Source organism: Mustela lutreola, chromosome 8 (genome assembly GCF_030435805.1).
Source record: "Mustela lutreola isolate mMusLut2 chromosome 8, mMusLut2.pri, whole genome shotgun sequence".
Classification (NCBI taxonomy): domain Eukaryota; kingdom Metazoa; phylum Chordata; class Mammalia; order Carnivora; family Mustelidae; genus Mustela; species Mustela lutreola.
In genome coordinates, this window is record NC_081297.1 from 105590404 (window position 1) to 105607621 (window position 17218).

At 34.5% G+C, this 17218-nt stretch overlaps 1 protein-coding gene and 1 pseudogene across 1 annotated transcript in view; both read right to left on the minus strand.

The window, feature by feature from the left end:
* The window catches only part of ZFC3H1 (zinc finger C3H1-type containing), a 54290-nt gene that overhangs the window by 26646 nt on the left and 10426 nt on the right, over window positions 1–17218 (minus strand). Inside the window, exons 3-12 of the mRNA XM_059186330.1 lie at window positions 13058–13122; window positions 9914–10112; window positions 9450–9673; window positions 7514–7637; window positions 5492–5589; window positions 3890–4099; window positions 3542–3706; window positions 2208–2345; window positions 1474–1595; window positions 738–887 (exon numbers count right to left, since the gene is read on the minus strand). Of these exons, the coding sequence (XP_059042313.1) occupies window positions 738–887; window positions 1474–1595; window positions 2208–2345; window positions 3542–3706; window positions 3890–4099; window positions 5492–5589; window positions 7514–7637; window positions 9450–9673; window positions 9914–10112; window positions 13058–13122 (1495 nt within the window). The remainder of the gene's footprint in view (window positions 1–737; window positions 888–1473; window positions 1596–2207; window positions 2346–3541; window positions 3707–3889; window positions 4100–5491; window positions 5590–7513; window positions 7638–9449; window positions 9674–9913; window positions 10113–13057; window positions 13123–17218) is intronic.
* LOC131839938 (U4 spliceosomal RNA) lies at window positions 3234–3382 on the minus strand (annotated as a pseudogene).

Here is a 17218-nt window from a genome sequence, read left to right on the forward strand (position 1 = left end):
TTCATTATGTTCATCTTGTGAGGTTCTATTTTTTTTTTTTTAAGATTTTACTTATTTGATAGAGATCACAAGTAGGCAAAGAGGAAGGCAGAGAAAGAGGAGGGGAAGGAGGTGGAGCAGAGAGCCAGACGTGGGGCTCCATCCCAGAACCCTGGGATCATGACCTGAGCTGAAGACAGAGGCTTTTAACCAACTGAGCCACCCAGGCGCCCCGAGGTTGTATGTTTTCAAAGTTTTGAAACACCACTCAAAACACAGTGATTTCACAAAACGTGTTAAGTTTAGGATTGTAACTTAATATTCACACATTCATAACACCATATTTGATGATGTGTATTATTGAACAGACTGGGTAATGACTCTCTCCAACAAAGCAGCCCACCTTTAATAACAACAATATGGTTCCAATGAAGGTATTTCAAAAAGATGTCAAAGTTTTAAAGAAAATTCCAAAACAAAGAGTTTCATACATGTTTTTAGCAATGAATAAGCCATGTGTATATCTGAAGGGAAACAAATCTCCTTTGAAGTCTTGAAATTTTCATTTAAATATTAATACTATTATTTTATATAAATATACAATTCAATAAAATGATAGTCTTCTATGGTTTTACCAAGTATTAAAGAATCTGTAATCATATAGTATACTTTTTATGACATACAGCCACAAAAATACATCATTCTAATACAGGAACATTTAAATACATACCAATATTTAATCAGATAAAGAGGCTCACCTATGTTTTTTAAGTTTTGCTTCTGCATCTGTAACCTGCTTAGTAACCATTGCTATTCTGCCAATCCCATCAATTTCCACATCAGAGTTTCCTGGGGATGATGAACTTGTCTTCAGCTGATCTGATTTAATCAAACGCTGTTTCTCTCTACTAAAATAACCAATAAAGGTAGAAGAATTATACCAAAAAATAAATTAAAATTATTTATCTTCAAAGCTCTATTCTATTTCATAAAATAAAAATATTAATCATATTGACTAATAATGATGACCAATATGCATGACCAAGCTGGCATTCAAAGTTGAAAGTCTGCGTAGCCTGAGTATAGAGTTGTCAAATCACTATGTTTGTACACCTAAAACTCGTGCAACATTATGTGTCAACTACACTTTAATTTAAAAAAAGAATACTGCTGATTCTACTAAGTATTTTTTCAGCTTTACTGAGGTATAACTGACAAAATGATATATTTAAAGTGTAAAAATGACTTAGTGTAGTTCTCTTTTATAACAGCTTTCATCTCTTCTCTAAGCTGTTTATATCTCAGTGCACCACTGTATTCAAGTCTATAAATGATTATCTGGCTCCCCCTTCTGTGAGTTATAAAAACATTAAGTCTGGATCTTGGATAAAACCAGCACCACTCATCTCCCAATGTCAATAAACTGTATAAAGACTAAGTTAAGTACTGAAATAGCACATACCTTTAAAGCTAATTACAAAAAATGCTACTCACTTGGCAATCTCTTCCTTTAACAATCTATATTCAATCTTCTTTTCTTCAGGCAAAGCTTCAGGTGTTCGCATGGGATCATTTTCTTTTTCAGATTTTGGAGGTACTTTCGGTTTTGAAGCTTGCTAGAAAATAGTTAAAGTCAACCAGATCAACAGCTTCCAAAAAAACCACTGAGATTTATACTTCACAATACAACCCGGTGCACATTTATGTAGTTAGAAATAACTGAATAACTTCATAATTATTTTCTATTTCTTTTCTTAAAACAATGCAGCCTGTTAGCAACAACTTAACTGTATGATCCACTAAATTTACAGTTTTAAAATAATTGAACTAAATCATATGTAACCTACATACATATAGTAAAAATAGGGGTAAAAGTTATATTTAGATTTTATGTTTAATAAAAACTGTTTTCTGGTAATGTGATACAATTTTCAAAGCAATACATTTCTTTAGTACAGAGGACAATTATCCACTCAATTTTTACTAGTTTGAAAAAGGGACTAGTCAGTTGGAAAAAAAAAAACAAAAACGGATTTTTGATAGTTAAATCTAATTAAATTTGCATATTCTTCACTCTGTAAATTCCTAAATAACACAAATACTTAAAATATTTCCACAATTCAATATATTAAAAATCTAGACCTCTAAGGTCTAATTTTTGGGGGAGGAAAAGAAACCTTTAATGACTATCAATAAATCACCTTTTAATCTTTCATTATTGCACTGACCTCAGCAGTTCGTCTTGCTTCTTTAATCATGGACTCCAATCCACCAAAAACACTATTTGTTGACTTGGAAGCCTCTCCATCAGACTCACTGTCATCTGAATCATTCAGTGTTACAACTACTGACTTATGCTTTGGAAGCTGCAAAAATAATATATTTGTTTCTTCTGATGACAAAAGTAACTATTTTTTCTTGGTTCTACCCCCAACTAGATGTGTTGCATTGGACAAGTCATTTAATCTCTTGAATTTCAATTCCTAAAAATAATGGACTCCAAGTAGAGACAGTCTATGGTTTCTTATGGTTATGCTGAATATCTAACTTAGTCACACTTCACCAATACAAGTTATTTACCCACCACATAAAATACTCTATATTTTCTATATTTCTAGAAATTCCTATGATCACCTTTCCATTAAGTTTTATTTTCCCCAACTTTCTTTTTTTTCTTTAATTACTCTGGGGCGGGGGAGGGGGGGCAGAGGGAGACAGAGAAAGAATCTTAAGCAGGCGCTCTACCCCACAACCTTGAGATTACAACCTGAGCTGAAACTAAGAATCGGATGCCTAACCAACTAGCCATCCAGGCACCCTATTTTCTCCAACTTTCTATAAAGAACCATAATGCCACCTAAGTTAGCTATCTTACCAACCAAACAAAAAATTAATAATTCTATATAGTTACTGACAAAACTTTTTTGGGGCTTTTGTGGTTATATAGAGAGGGTAAGTGGCCAAAACTGGTTTACCTAACTGAGGCAAGATTTCAACTTGGCTTTGGCTCCAATTATTTTATTTCAAAACCATTGAAAAACAAGGTAAAAAGAAACTGTCATTTCAATTTCTTTAATGGACATCAGTAAACATCGTAAATAAATCCTGCCATTACAATATAAGCAATAATTGAAAAAAATACTAGCAAACATAAACAAAGGTGAAAGAAATAAAAACTAAAAGTAACTCTAGAACAAAGAAAATCTGAGTGGTTTAATTTATATAGAAAAAAATGAAAAAAAAAAAAAGGCAAAAAGAAAATGCTTCTCCAAAACATTATCGCTAACTCTAATAGTTTTCAAGCAAAGAAACTGCTCCCATTTCACTATTAATAGTTTTCAATTAGCAATAATCGCGCCTCGGATAAACCTCATTGGCTATGATACTGCCACTGCGCAAAGCTGCCATTTCACTATTAATAAATAAAAATTGTTTTTACTTATATATGAATATATGTAACATATTCAAATGAACTAGGAGTTAGGGTATAAGACAGCAGCAAAATTTCATAAAAATTTCTCACAAACTGTTTAACAGAATTAATTATGTTGCTTTTTTTTACCGAGATCACAGTTCGTGGAAGACGAGGTCCTCTGTGAAACTTTGGATTCTGTATTCTAGGCTGAGATACTGTATTAATACTGACTATCGATAGATTGCTTCTTGGCACAGGCTGTGAATTGTTCAGAACTGGAGGTGAAGGTGGGTCACTGTTACTGGATGTTTCCTAAATGAGGAAAAAAGAAATATGAAACATTACTAAATAAAGAAATTTCTGTCATCTTGAAATGTCCTGAGTAAATCAGCTTCAGACTTATCATTACTCTGAAAGGCCCAATGAAACCCAGAGAAAAGCAAAGCTAAAACTAGGTTCAAGTGCACCACCTAGAGGTTCAGGCACCTAAATTACCTCTGGCTTAAAAGCTCTTTTATTTGCAAGAGACTTAAGGAGCTCTTCTCTAAGCAGCATTTCTTCCTCCTCTTCCTCATCTGCAAAAGGTGGTTTTGGAGGCTGTTCTGGATCTTCAGGCGGGAGAGGTGGTAAAGGTGGTAGAGGAGGTAGAGGTTCAAGAGAAACACACAAGCCTTCCACATAAGGCTGGCTCAAAGGTGGCATAGACTAGTTTTTTTAAAAGAGAAAAAAATAGCAATTACAGCCACATTTTATAAATTTCAAATATTTATCTCTGGAGCAACATTAAATTTAAAAAAGATAAACTTTAGGTTACTACTTTAATTGTAAGCATAAGTGAACTAAGTGTCACTTAGTAGATCTTAAAACTAAACCAAATTCAATATTCAACCATAAAAAGTGTAATTTTTGCAAGTAAAAAAAAAAATTTTTTTGAAACATCTAATTTATGAACTTCAGGGTAATTATACAAACTTCTCCATTCCCCTTCTTATTTTCACTCAGCTTTCCAAACGACAGAAATCAAAGTTTACAGGGTCTCTTCTCTAGATAATTACCTGAAAACAAGTGAGGATACTGAAAACCAAAACATATGATAGATATTTAAGTTAAAAAAAAAAAAAAATTAGGCACCAAAGGAATTCTGGAAAGAGTCCAGAGTATCTCAAGAACTATCCAAAAGAATCTCTTAGATGTTTGAGTAATGGTTTCTTAGAAAGTACTTATGAAGAAAACTAAATTTATACAAATATCGGAGTTCAGATATATTTTTGTTCCAAAGAACTGCCAGAATTTCTCTCGGCATTTAGTTCATCTATTTTCCATTTCCCAAAAGGAAACATTTCAAGCAAGAAGGGGAAAAAAAAGTTTTTTTTCATTCTGTGCTCTCAGATTCCCCTCACCTTAAGCTTCCAAGGAGGACACCAGATGTCCACCTAGGAACTGTGAAATGACAAAGAACCCATTAACCTACTGAGAGATCCGACTTGGTCTGTAGGTTCTTTCCAACTAGAAATAACCTCAAAACTTTTACTTTATGATTCTCCCACTTACTTTTTTCTTTCTTTCTTTTTTAAATGAGGGCCTGCTGTACTCTTAAAAAGAAGCTGGGGGAAAAAGAAACTAACTTCTACATACAACGTAACATTCTTTAGATGAAATTTCAAATTAAAAATAACTGTACTCATCAAAAGAGGAAAAAGGAAAAGAATTCATTTCTGAAAGTATCCTAATGCACTTAAGCCCAAATGCCAAAGAAGATAATGCAAAACAGCAGATAATCTTATTCTGCTTTAGAGTAAGTTTTTGGAATAGCTACCAGCTGAGAAGTAAAATGGAAACATGCTAAGTACTGAAAGGAAGTACACATAAGATTAAAAATTAGCTATGAAAAAAATCTCCAAATGGACAGCCTGCCAATATTTAATTAACTATTTATTCTATAGGTTTCAGAGCTACTAAATTTTGGTAAACAATTCTACTTTAAGCTCTCTTTAAATATTAACTACTTTTAGTTACATACCAGTTTTTCAAAACAAGTTAGAAAAGACACAAAACAACAGAATAATTTTCTTAAAAATCACATCAATTCACACTTACAGAAACCTGAGGTGGTGGAGGCAAAGAAATAGACGGTGCTGGAGAAAAATATCCCAGGGAACATTCAGAGAAGAATGGTGGCTGCACCGGTGAAGGGGCTGTAAAAAATGTTAGGAGTTTACAAACAAATATACTTTGAAAGGAATAAATTAAGATTATGATATGCCTGAAGAAATACAAATACATCTATCTAAACAGAGTGCAAATTAGTATCTTTAACCTCCATGAGACCTCCCTACCCATTCAATAGTGTCCCTTGTCATCAGAAAGCCAGCCTTCCAACTTAAGTTGACAATTAGTGCCTTAAAACATTTTGTTCCACTTCCACTCATCTTCAGGAAAGAGAACAAGAAACACAAGAAAAATACTTTTTTTTTCTTTTTTACAAACTATTTTTAAAGGAATAATAAAACAAAAAATTCCTGAATTTGCTGAAGTGTTCTAACCAAAGGACAAACAAAAAACAAACCACTAATGTGGTAATTCCATTCCTCCCTTTATGTGGAATGAAAAAATGAACTACTTAAGTTGTATAGAAAGCAAATTGCAGGAATGAAAAGAACTGCTTCCTGCTGTATTTATCAATTAAATGTACACTCTGTCACATTTAATAATTCTGAAATAGTTAGAATCAATGCCTCTCAATGAAACTGTTAGCATTTTTCTCTTCCCTGGTAGCAGATAAAAATAATCATGCATTTTACCTTCAGTGTTTCTTAAGTCAGTGAAATAGGGCAGATTGAAAACTACTCTTGCTACCCAGTAACTATAATCCTCAGGTAAAAAAACTAATGCTTCTTTATCCTAGCTGTCTCACAAGTCAATATGGTCATTACCCACATGATTTATATGGTTAACTTGTGCCTGTATGATACTAGTTGAAAATTCAATTGGCCTTTAGAACATTTTACTTCTTAAAAATAAATACCGGTAGTGAATATAGCAAAAAGCTATAATTTGACAAAGGTGAGTAAAGAGTACATTCTCTACTAATTTTTTACAAAAGTTTTTGAAAGCATAGTATGTAAAATTATTTTATAGAAACAAAGTATTAATAATATTGTTAATACTTGGGAATACAATGAAATATCTTGAAGAACCTGGAAGCAAGAAAACTTAATACTGACCAAAGAGAGTTAAATTCTGAAATCGAAACATAATATTCTGAAACAAAACATAATATGAAACAAACATAAGCCTAAAGAGTAACCAAAAAATAAACACTTTTGGTAAACATAACCCAAATCATATAGATTTTTCTGTTTCTGTCTAGACACACTAAAGTAAGATTCTCATTTTGTTTTGTTCTAACAATATGACCACAGGGAGCAAAACACTGATGATATGATCTTTCAAGTAAGTGTTCCAGTTCCTAGAATGCCAACTGCATTCAGTTATCTGCTTGTTTTACATGTTTTAATTAGTGAGAAAATAGGTCTCCCACAGAATCACCCCTGAATAGCAACTAAAGCAAGTCTCCAGCCCTCAAGAAGAATCACATCCTACAATATGCAATCTAACTGAACATTGCTCTGAGCAGTTCTAACCAGCCCCTACCGAGATGCCACTAGTAGTACCACTTACCATTTCCAAATTCCTACAAAGTAACATCACTGGAAGGAGAAAGGAACCCAAGAACACGGAAGATTTTTTTTCCACTAAAGCAGAAATTGTCTATGATATAAAGATAACTTGAGACGAAAAAAAATTTTTTTTTATTTAAAAGCAGTGTTCTCATCTTTCCCACAATCTTCATTTTTAAGAACAAACAGTTAATAGCAGACTTTAAACACTGCCTTTTTATTTAAATGCTATCTAGAAAGAAACACCTGAAAGAAAGGTTAATATTATATATTTGAAGTTTGCTTTCAAAGTATCTCCACTAAATGTCTACGGTTACCCAATTCACCAACTAACATCACTTTCATTACACATTTCTTTCAAGCTTTTGGGTAGCTTTATGATCATTGTCCATTTATGAAAACTTGTGAATATGTGAATGTTTCCAATTTGGGCTCATACCTGGAGAATTGGTTTCACTGTCTGTATCCATAGCAACTTCTTCATAGTTATCGTACTGATAAATGCCACCTCCACTATCAGTAGGTTGCTTATCTAAGGATCGTCTTAGGTCAGGATCTGAAGACTAATAACACAAGATATTTTTCAGTTTCAAATCATTTTCTGTCTTAGTCTATTCTTAGGCTAGAAATTACAAAACAATGGACAGTTATCCTCTAGGTAACAGCATCAAAAATCATATTCCTCTATAAAATAAGATGACACCAAGTTCCTGAACACTTAGAGCCTCTCTGTATGAGAAACTGGATGAATAAATTCAAGTTTTCTGCCTTCAAGACTATATTTTAGAGGCTCCGTGGTAGCCCCGTTGATTGAGCATGTGACTCTTGGTTTCAGGTCATGATCTCATGATTGTGGGATCAAGCGCTGCACTGGGCTCTGTACTCAGTGCAGAGTCTGCTTCAGATTCTCTGTCCCTTTCCCTTACTTTCTCTCTCTCTCTCTCTAATGAATAAAAATCTTTTTTAGAAAACCCTATATTTTAAAGTACTTTGAAAAAAATACATTAACATCTTAGTTAGGAATACACTGATGACAGCTGAAAACTAGAAACTCTTAGGTGATGTGTCTGTGTGTAGTTTTCTTTTTGTATTTCTTACATTTCATTCAGAGACAGTTTATAGCTAACAAAACTTATCCAGATTGTTAAGAGTAATGTGCAAATACATACTTTTCTCTTTAAAAAGATTCTAACAAAGTACTCTTTAGAAGTTCCAAGTATTATAAATTGCTTGCTTAAGCAAACCTAATTTCTAACTCCTTAAAATTAAAGAGCTCTTATTCTTTAATATCCCTCTCTTCTTCAACAGTTCATTCACAAGCATAAAATTTCAAATCTCAAAATCCTGAAATTTGTCACTGATAATATATCACAAGATTAATTATTAAATCTCCAGTTTACTGCCTGACACCAACCATAATAAACAATGACAATCATTATCAATGACACTACTTAGTAAAAGTTTACAAATGCTAAATAAGTAACTAAAATAAGCACAAGCACTAATGCTATGATGACTTAACTTTCTTTAAAATAGTCCATACCAATTAGTCGTGACACACTTTTAATTCTACAATACTAAATAAATGCTAAAAAAAAAAAGAAAAAAAAGAAATTCTGCCCCTATACTTAGGGTATGGCCATTTTCCAGATAAGTCCTCACTACAATTTAGTAATCCTATTTTTTTTTTAAAGATTTTATTTATTTATTTGACAGAGAGACACAGCAAGAGAGGAAACACAAGCCAGGGGAGTGGGAGAGGGAGAAGCAGGGCCAAGCAGGGAGAAGCAGGCCAAGCAGGGATCCTGATGCAGGGCTCGATCCCAGAACCCTGAGATCACAACCCGTGCCAAAGGCAGCCACTTAATGACTAAGCCACCCAGGCGCCCCAGTAATCCTACTTTCATCTAAAGAGAAAGATGAAAAAGCCATAAGGAGACTTCGCTAACCATACTTTTTATTTTTCATTTCTTCTATTTCTTGTATCTACAACAATAGAAAACTCATTCTTTTTTTTTTTTTTTTTAATTTATTTATTTGACAGACAGAGATCACAAGTAGGCAGAGAGGCAGGCAGAGAGAGAGGAGGAAGCAGGCTCTCCACTGAGCAGAGAACCCGATGTGGGGCTCGATCCCAGGACCCTGGGATCATGACCTGAGCCGAAGGCAGAGGCTTTAACCCACTGAGCCACCCAGGCGCCCCAGAAAACTCATTCTTAATTATAATCAAACCTCCCTCTTTCCCCCAAAAGTTGTTAACAAGTTCTATTGAACACAAAAACTCTACACTTTTTCTTAGTTGACTGTATTTATGAAGATAATAAGGACACTAAAATTTGAATAATGTTTTGACTTTATATTTTTACACTCTTTACCTTACTTCTTGATCTCCTCTTCCCACCAACCAATTTCATGAATCGATTGTACTGCTCTTCCTGATTTGAGAGATCTCGAATTTTTCTGATTTCTTCTTCTCTTTTCCTTCTCTCTTCTTCTTCAGCTTGTTTCCGCTGATCCTCTTCTTTCTGTCTTTCCTGTTCTTTTTGTTGTTGTAGTTTCTTCCATGCTTTTGTTTGCTGCTTCCTTAATGCTTGTTTAGCTTTAAATAAAAATACAGAAACATTGGTATCTATTAGAACTTTCTAGATAAAAGAAAAGAAGAGCTTTATAATTTATTTTCATTGTCATTAAATCAAATATACAAATGCTCCTCCAAGTTCTGTTTATATAGGACTGTCCCCCATTCGGGGCCCTAGAATTCCCAAACTCCAAACTTTCTGAATTAAAATCAAAACTGTATTGATATATGAAATCAAAAGAATTTGACAGAAATGATCACCTGTAGTGCTAACTTTTTTGGCTGAATGTGTTTTCGTACTGGTTTTAACTTTTTGCTGTACAGTTTTCGTCTTAGTCAACTTTTCTTTGCTTTCCTTCATCACCTGCTGTTCTTTTTGTTGCCATTTTTTACTGGCTGACTGAAGAGCCAAAAGACGAAGTTGTAGTTCTGACAGTTCCTCTTCATCTTCACCAAGTTTCTTTGAAAAAAGAAATAGTTGTAATTTTTTAGTTTAGTTTTATTATTTGACTTTAAACATCTCACCAAGTCAAACCTTTCCAAGGATCAGAATTTAGTTGTAAAGCAAATACTTAACAGCAATATAAGTAAAATAAGGAAACTGCACTATTTACCACAGCCCTACACCTCCAATCCCTATAATACAGACAGATCAACCTGTGGAGGGTGTGTGTATATGTAAAAGAGTTAGAGGGGATGAATACAACTGTTGGAATAGTATGATGCAAAAGGGAAGTTAAGTGTCAGAGATCAGCATTTAACTGAGCCTCCCAAGCAAGAAAGTAAAAATCTGATTACAGCAAATGCAAAAAGAAATCCACCCAGAAGAGGTCAAGAATGAAGAATGAAGTGGTTCCATAAACATGTGATTTATTGTTTTACAAGTAATACAGAGAACAGGTACACTGAATGTCAAGATTGAAATTTGCAAACTTTTTAACAAAATATGTATTTTATAATTCTTTAGATTTACTTACTTTTAAACAATATATGTTCTAAAACTATTTTGAACTCCCAAGACTTTCCTACAGGGAAGCTAAAACAGGAAAACAGGTTAAGGACAAATGTTTGGAAGCTTTTTTCCAACTGAAATATCTTACATTTTTTTCACCCTACCTTTTTTTAAGGTAATTTTTAAAATCTATTCTCTACATTTTAGCTAAAATATAATTGAAAATGTCAGGTAAACTAAGCACAGATAATTTTTTTGAAGATTTTATTTATCTGACAGAGAGAGAGAGAGACACCTCACAAGTAGGCAGAGAGACAAGGAGAGGGAGAGGGGGAAGCAGGCTCCCTGCAGAGCAGAGAGCCTGAGGCGGGGATGTGGGACTCGTTCCTAGGAACCTGAGACCTTGACCTGAGCTGAAGCTGAAGGCACACGCTTAACACACTGAGCCACCCAGGAGCCCCTAAGCACAGATTTTTAATTGAAGTACATGGATATAGTGGGGACAGACATATTTGGGAGTCCTCTGGCTTCCCCATCCTTTGAAATTAAATGCAAAACTGTTTTTCTTTTATGCATATGTATAAAAAAGGAGGGAATCAGAAGAGACTAAGAAACTAAGACTCAAAAAGATCAAGGCTCACTTACCTAATAATCTTTGCTTACACATGAATTATAATCACATTTGTCTAATATCCAATTAAATTACTTAACTTCTTAAGATACCTTAACCATAAAGAAAACAGTGGGTACTTCCTACTGGTTTCACTCTACTATGAACTATTATAAATGCCTAACTGAATTGCCACCACATATTTCAGTATTTCAGTTTATCCAAACCAGGCTATAAGTACCCTTTCCACTGTTGGGAAATATATGTAACAAAGGAGTTGAAAAAAATTATCTTTTTTTAACTCTAAGTCACTTAAACATACCAAATTCTACTACTTGGTCCTGTAGTTCTAGAACTGTGCTATCCAGTATGGTGGCAATGAGCCCCATGTGGCTATTTAAATTTAAATTAGCTAAAATTGAATAAGAAATTTAGTTCCTCAGCCACACTAATCACATTTCAAGTGCTTAAAAGCCACATGTGGTTAATAGCTACCATATTGAAAAGTGCAAATAAAGAATATTTCCATTATTGTAGAAAATTCTATAGGATAGTGCTGATCGAAAGCATTTAAAATAAAGCTAGATCATCACTGTTCCATGGAGACTTAAAAGTCTTTGATTACTTTTTGCAACCACTCCTTTTGGAATAAAAGAAAGAAGTTACTCGTTCAGTCATACAACTATATCCTACTTAAAGCTGCTACCTGATCAGCAAGATTACTGAACCCCATTTAACTCCTAGCTCTAACATTTAAGTCCTACATAACTTCAGGTAACTCACTTAACCTATCCATATAAATCTTCCCTCATTTGTAAACCAAATAATGTCTCCCTAATTTATGAAGTTATTTTAAGGACATTAAAAAATATATATACATGCAGACACATATGCATGTGTGTGTGTGTGTTTGTGTGTACATGGGTATATGTTGTATTATCAATCTTAAATTCAGGATCATCTCTTTTCTAAAGCTTCTAGGCTCTTTGCTTCATTTTAATTTACTCATAAAAACTAACTGAAATCTTAAAAGAAGGAACTGAAGGTATTTCAGATCTCTAATTCAACAAAGAAAAGGCTTGGGCTATTGAGACCTACTACATGTCAAACACAGTGCCAGGTGCCTCTGTACTTTATTCTGCTCAACCTGGCCACAATCCAGAGAACAGATGATACCACACTCATTCTGTAGAAAAGGAAATCAAGGCAAGCAAAGGCAAAGAGCTGGCAAAGTGGCAAAGAACACTCAGCTATTAAGAGGAGCTAGAACCGAAGAGCAGGTGAAGGTCTAACTCCAAAGATTTCCCATACAGGATAATCCCCCAAAAGCAGGAAAACAAACTCTCTGGGTGAAAATTAAAAGTTTCAAAAAACTAACAAAAAAGATCATCTATGGATATAATATAAAAAACACTTCAATTAAATTCAATTTAACTGAACCCAGACAAAGATACTGAAGGACATCTCTCCAAATTTTATCTTTAAGATTTATGTCCAGGGCGCCTGGGTGGCTCAGTGGGTTAAGCCACTGCCTTTGGCTCAGGTCATGATCTCAGGGTCCTGGGATCGAGTCCCGCATCGGGCTCTATGCTCTGCTTCCTCCTCTCTCTCTCTCTCTGCCTGCCTCTCCGACTACTTGTGATTTCTCTCTGTCAAATAAATAAATAAAATCTTAAAAAAAAAAAAAAAAAAAGATTTATGTCCAAATGGATGTAATGATGAAAGAAATGACATAAAAGAAATGAGTAGAAAGCAAGACAGAACCTTCTTTCAAAAGAACAGAGTAAAGCAATATAAGAATCAGTCTTACAGAGATACCCAATTCCAGAAAGCAGAATCTTACCTTTTCAGATAGAATGTCTGAGGCACTAATTCTTCTTGTTATATTTTGTTCTTTATCTTCTAATCCTTTAAAATAAAACAGCATACTTTCAATACTCCAGAAAACAGCTATCATCAATTTAAAATAAAATGCTGTATGATATTTAGTAGTAATTATTTTAAGAAGTCTCTCGTTTTCAGAATCACTAAGAAGGAAAGAATTCTATTAGAATGAAAATCTGACCAATCTGACTTTTCATATCAGCCTCATTTCTAAAGTTATCAGGCAAAATGATTCAAAATATTAAAAAAGTTAAAACTGTACTTTGATAAAAGGACTAAGAATTAAAAGTAATTATTTCAATAACAAAATTTACATTAAGTTGGCAGCACCTTATGAGCACAAATCTACCTTAAAAAACAAGTATAAACCATAAATTTCAGACTATAAATCTAACTTTACACAAAGTCTATAAAAGCAGGTAATTGTTTAATTCACCAAACTTGTAGTTAGACACTGTCCTACCACTGTTATGGGTCTCTACAATATAGTTATTTCAATTCTGACTCAATACTTCCAAGATCAAAATTGGTTTTTGCAGTCATGCTGTATTTTTAAAATTATTATCCAGAATTCTAAACTGAGCTAAAGACAATCATCAGGACACAGGTGGTAGTTAAAAACCATGTAATGAAGAACACCCTTGGAGAATGGAACAGAGGGCATTCGACAGTTGAGCAAATACAAAGGAAAACTTCAAAAAAAAAAAAAAAGGGGAAAATCAGAAGGTTGTAAGAAATTCTAGATGTGTATGGTATTATCGAAACCCCCAAATTTCAAATTTATCAAGAAGAACATCACTAAATATAGTAGATATGTCTACTCCCTAGAGAATATTCTCAACATTGTGGCCTGAATGGTCCTTTGAGAATATAAATTAATTATACCAGTTCTTTTGCTCAAGATCCTGCAGTAGTTCACATTTCATTTGGAATAAAAAACCAAGTTCTTATGAAGCTCTACGTGATCTACCCAACCCATCATCTCTGACTTCTTGTCTTCCACTACTCAGCACCCCCACTCTCTTTTCTTTAGGGACAAGGCCTGTTATTCCTCAAATATGGCAGGTACTCTTCTGCCTTAACAGTAGTTATTCTAGTTTGTTGATTCTCAAACTTTACCAGGTATTAGAATCAACAAGAAGGCTTGTTTTTTTTTTTTTTTTTTTTTTTTTTTTAAAGATTTTTTTTATTTTTATTTATTTGACAGAACACAAGTAGGCAGAGAGGCAGGCAGAGAGAGAGGAGGAAGCAGGCTCCCTGCTGAGCAGAGAGCCCGATGCGGGACTCAATCCCAGGACCCTGAGATCATGACCTGAGCCGAAGGCAGTGGCTTAACCCACTGAGCCACCCAGGCGCCCAACAAGAAGGCTTGTTAAATACAGATTCTTGGGCCCCACTTCCAGGGTTTCCAATTCAGTAGATCTAGGATAGGGCCTGAGCATTTGCATTTTTCTCTTTTCATTATTTTTTAAATTTTAAACAATTTTTATTTATTTGAGAGAGATCGCACATGTGCTAGAAAGAGAGATCGCACACATGAGAGCGAGCTAGCACAAGTGGGGTCAGGGGCAGAGGGAGAAACAGACTTCCGGCTGAGTAGACAAAGGATGACAGGCTAATCCCCGGACTCGGGGATCAGGACATGAGCCCAAGGCAGCCTTAACGGACTGCTTAACCAACTGAGCCACCCAGGCACCCCAGCATTTGAATTTGTATCAAGTTTCCAGGTAATGCTGGTCCAAGGGCCAAAATGAGAAAATCAATACTCTAGGGGTACCTGGGTGGCTCAGTTGTTAGGCATCTGCCTTGGCTCAGGTCATGATCCCAGAGTCCTTGGACTGAGGGCTGCATCGGGCTCCCTGCTCAGCAAGAAGCCTGCTTCTCCCTCTCCCCCTGCTTGTGTTCCCTCTCTCACTCTCTCTTTCTGTCAAATAAATAAATAAAATCTTAAAAAAAAAAAATCATTACTCTAGCTATTTATTATGTGCCTAGAAAGCTCTTCCCTCGCATATCCATTTGGCTATTCCCTCATGGTCTTCAAAGCCTTTTTAAAAATCCCACCTTCAAATTCAGGCCTCTCCTTATTACTAATTAATACTGCAATCTATATCTGCCATCCCTCTACTTACCCTGCTATACTTTTTTCCATAACTGTTTTTTACTAATCATATTTATTCTCCCCCCTTTCTGAAACACAAACCCATGAAGGCATAAATTACTAATCTGTTCATGGATAGATTTCCCAAAGCCTGAAATAAGGTGCTCAATTTCTGAATCAATGGAAGAATGAAATAAAAAAATGAAGGAAAATTAAAATTAATTTTGTAATTACTTCAAAGTAACTCTGCCCTGACTAGTTTCAGTGAAGAGCAGAAAAGCAGATGGCGTTGGATTGAGAGGTAAAGTGGAAAGTCAGCCTGGACCAGCTTTTCAAGGAGTCTGGTTGAAAAGACAGAGGTTAAGGGAGACTACAGACTGGGAGAAATCCAAGAAAGTGATTACATTTTGGGAAGGAAAATGCAAATATGTTTATACTAAGAACCCCTTAAGAGAAAGTGGTTAAAGATGAATCAAAATAAACAACAGACGGGGCAAGGTTTCAGAGAAGGTAGAGGTCAGAGCCAGGAATACAGGTTAATACGAAGTGGCCATAAACAAAAATGAAATGAAGTGAAAATCGATACAGTTAGAAGTTTACAGTAAGAAAGTGAGAAACTGAAAGCTGAGTCAGATCACCTGAAATAGGAGGTACACCCATAGGCTGAACAATAGGAATAATAGGAATAGGAGTAAAAGCCTGAAAAAAATAATAAGGTTTAGAAGAGTTGTTGAAAGAAATGGAAAAGCATTTCCTAAAAATGCTTAAAAGTTTAAATGCTTGATGGCAGAGCTGAGAGTCTTGCTGAGGACTGGGGAAAGCATACAGTAGGGGGTGGAGAGGATGCATATGAAGAAACTAACCAATATAATTTATTCAGATAAAATTTTAGCTTTTTCGGTTTTCTTCCAACTCCTCTTCCTTACTGCTGTCAGTTACATTTCTAAAACAGATACCTGATAACATAATTTTCCTATTTAAAAATATCTGATGTCCCACTTGACATTTAAGAAAATCTATATTCCCTAGCCAAGACATTCAAGGCCCTCTGCAATGTGATTTCAATCTACCCTTTTATAAGTTTATATCCAACTCCTCCAAGAAACATACCATATATCCCACACTGCCCCCATTTCAGATCAATCTCAATTAGCCTTTAAAAGTTCTCTGTGCTTTTTATCTGCTCATTTGTTTCCTTCATACTTCCCAAGTTGAAAAGACTAATTTTTTGAGCCACAAATCAAACATTTCCATCACTATGAAAACTTTCTAAACCCAGGGAGACATATTTGATCCTTTCCCTGTATTACTGCAGGCTTTCATACATAACTCTTATACTCTATAATAGTTATTTGTGTTTTTTTTTCTATCCCACTGAGTTATACTTTTTGAAATTTCCTACCTGGAATCATGGTGCTAAACTGAAGAAGAAAAAACATGTTCCTGAGAGTATGTAACCAAAAACAGTCACCACTCAGGTTTGCAATACAATGTACACATGGAAGGCCTTGAAAACTTCAAATATAAAGCGGTCCCAGAGCAAAAATATAAAGCCTGGCAGTGGCAAAAGCAACCACTCTCTTGGAAATTCATCTTTGTCCCAGGCCTCAAAAAATTCCCACAAAAAAAAACTGAAACTAAAATAAGCACCTTAAGAAACAAAAAAGGAAGAGAAAAAGAAAAGAAAAAAAAAATCACTAAGCATTCAAGAAAAGGTATCAAAAATGGAAACCAGAAATGAGACCCATAAAAAACTGAGTTACTGAAAATTAGCAAACAAGGGAAAGAAACAACTAAAGCAAACCTATGGTTAACATGCTTAAAGAAATAAAGATAAATTTGAAAAAATAAGCAGAAAAATCTAAAATTGACCAAAGTAATTTGAAAAAAAAAAAAAGCTAAAATAAAAACTGTAACTGAATTTAAAATTCAATAGGTGAAATTAAGACAAATCAGACACAGCTAAAAAGAGTCCATGAACTGAGAGATGCATCAGAAGAAATTATTTAGAATGGAGCAGAT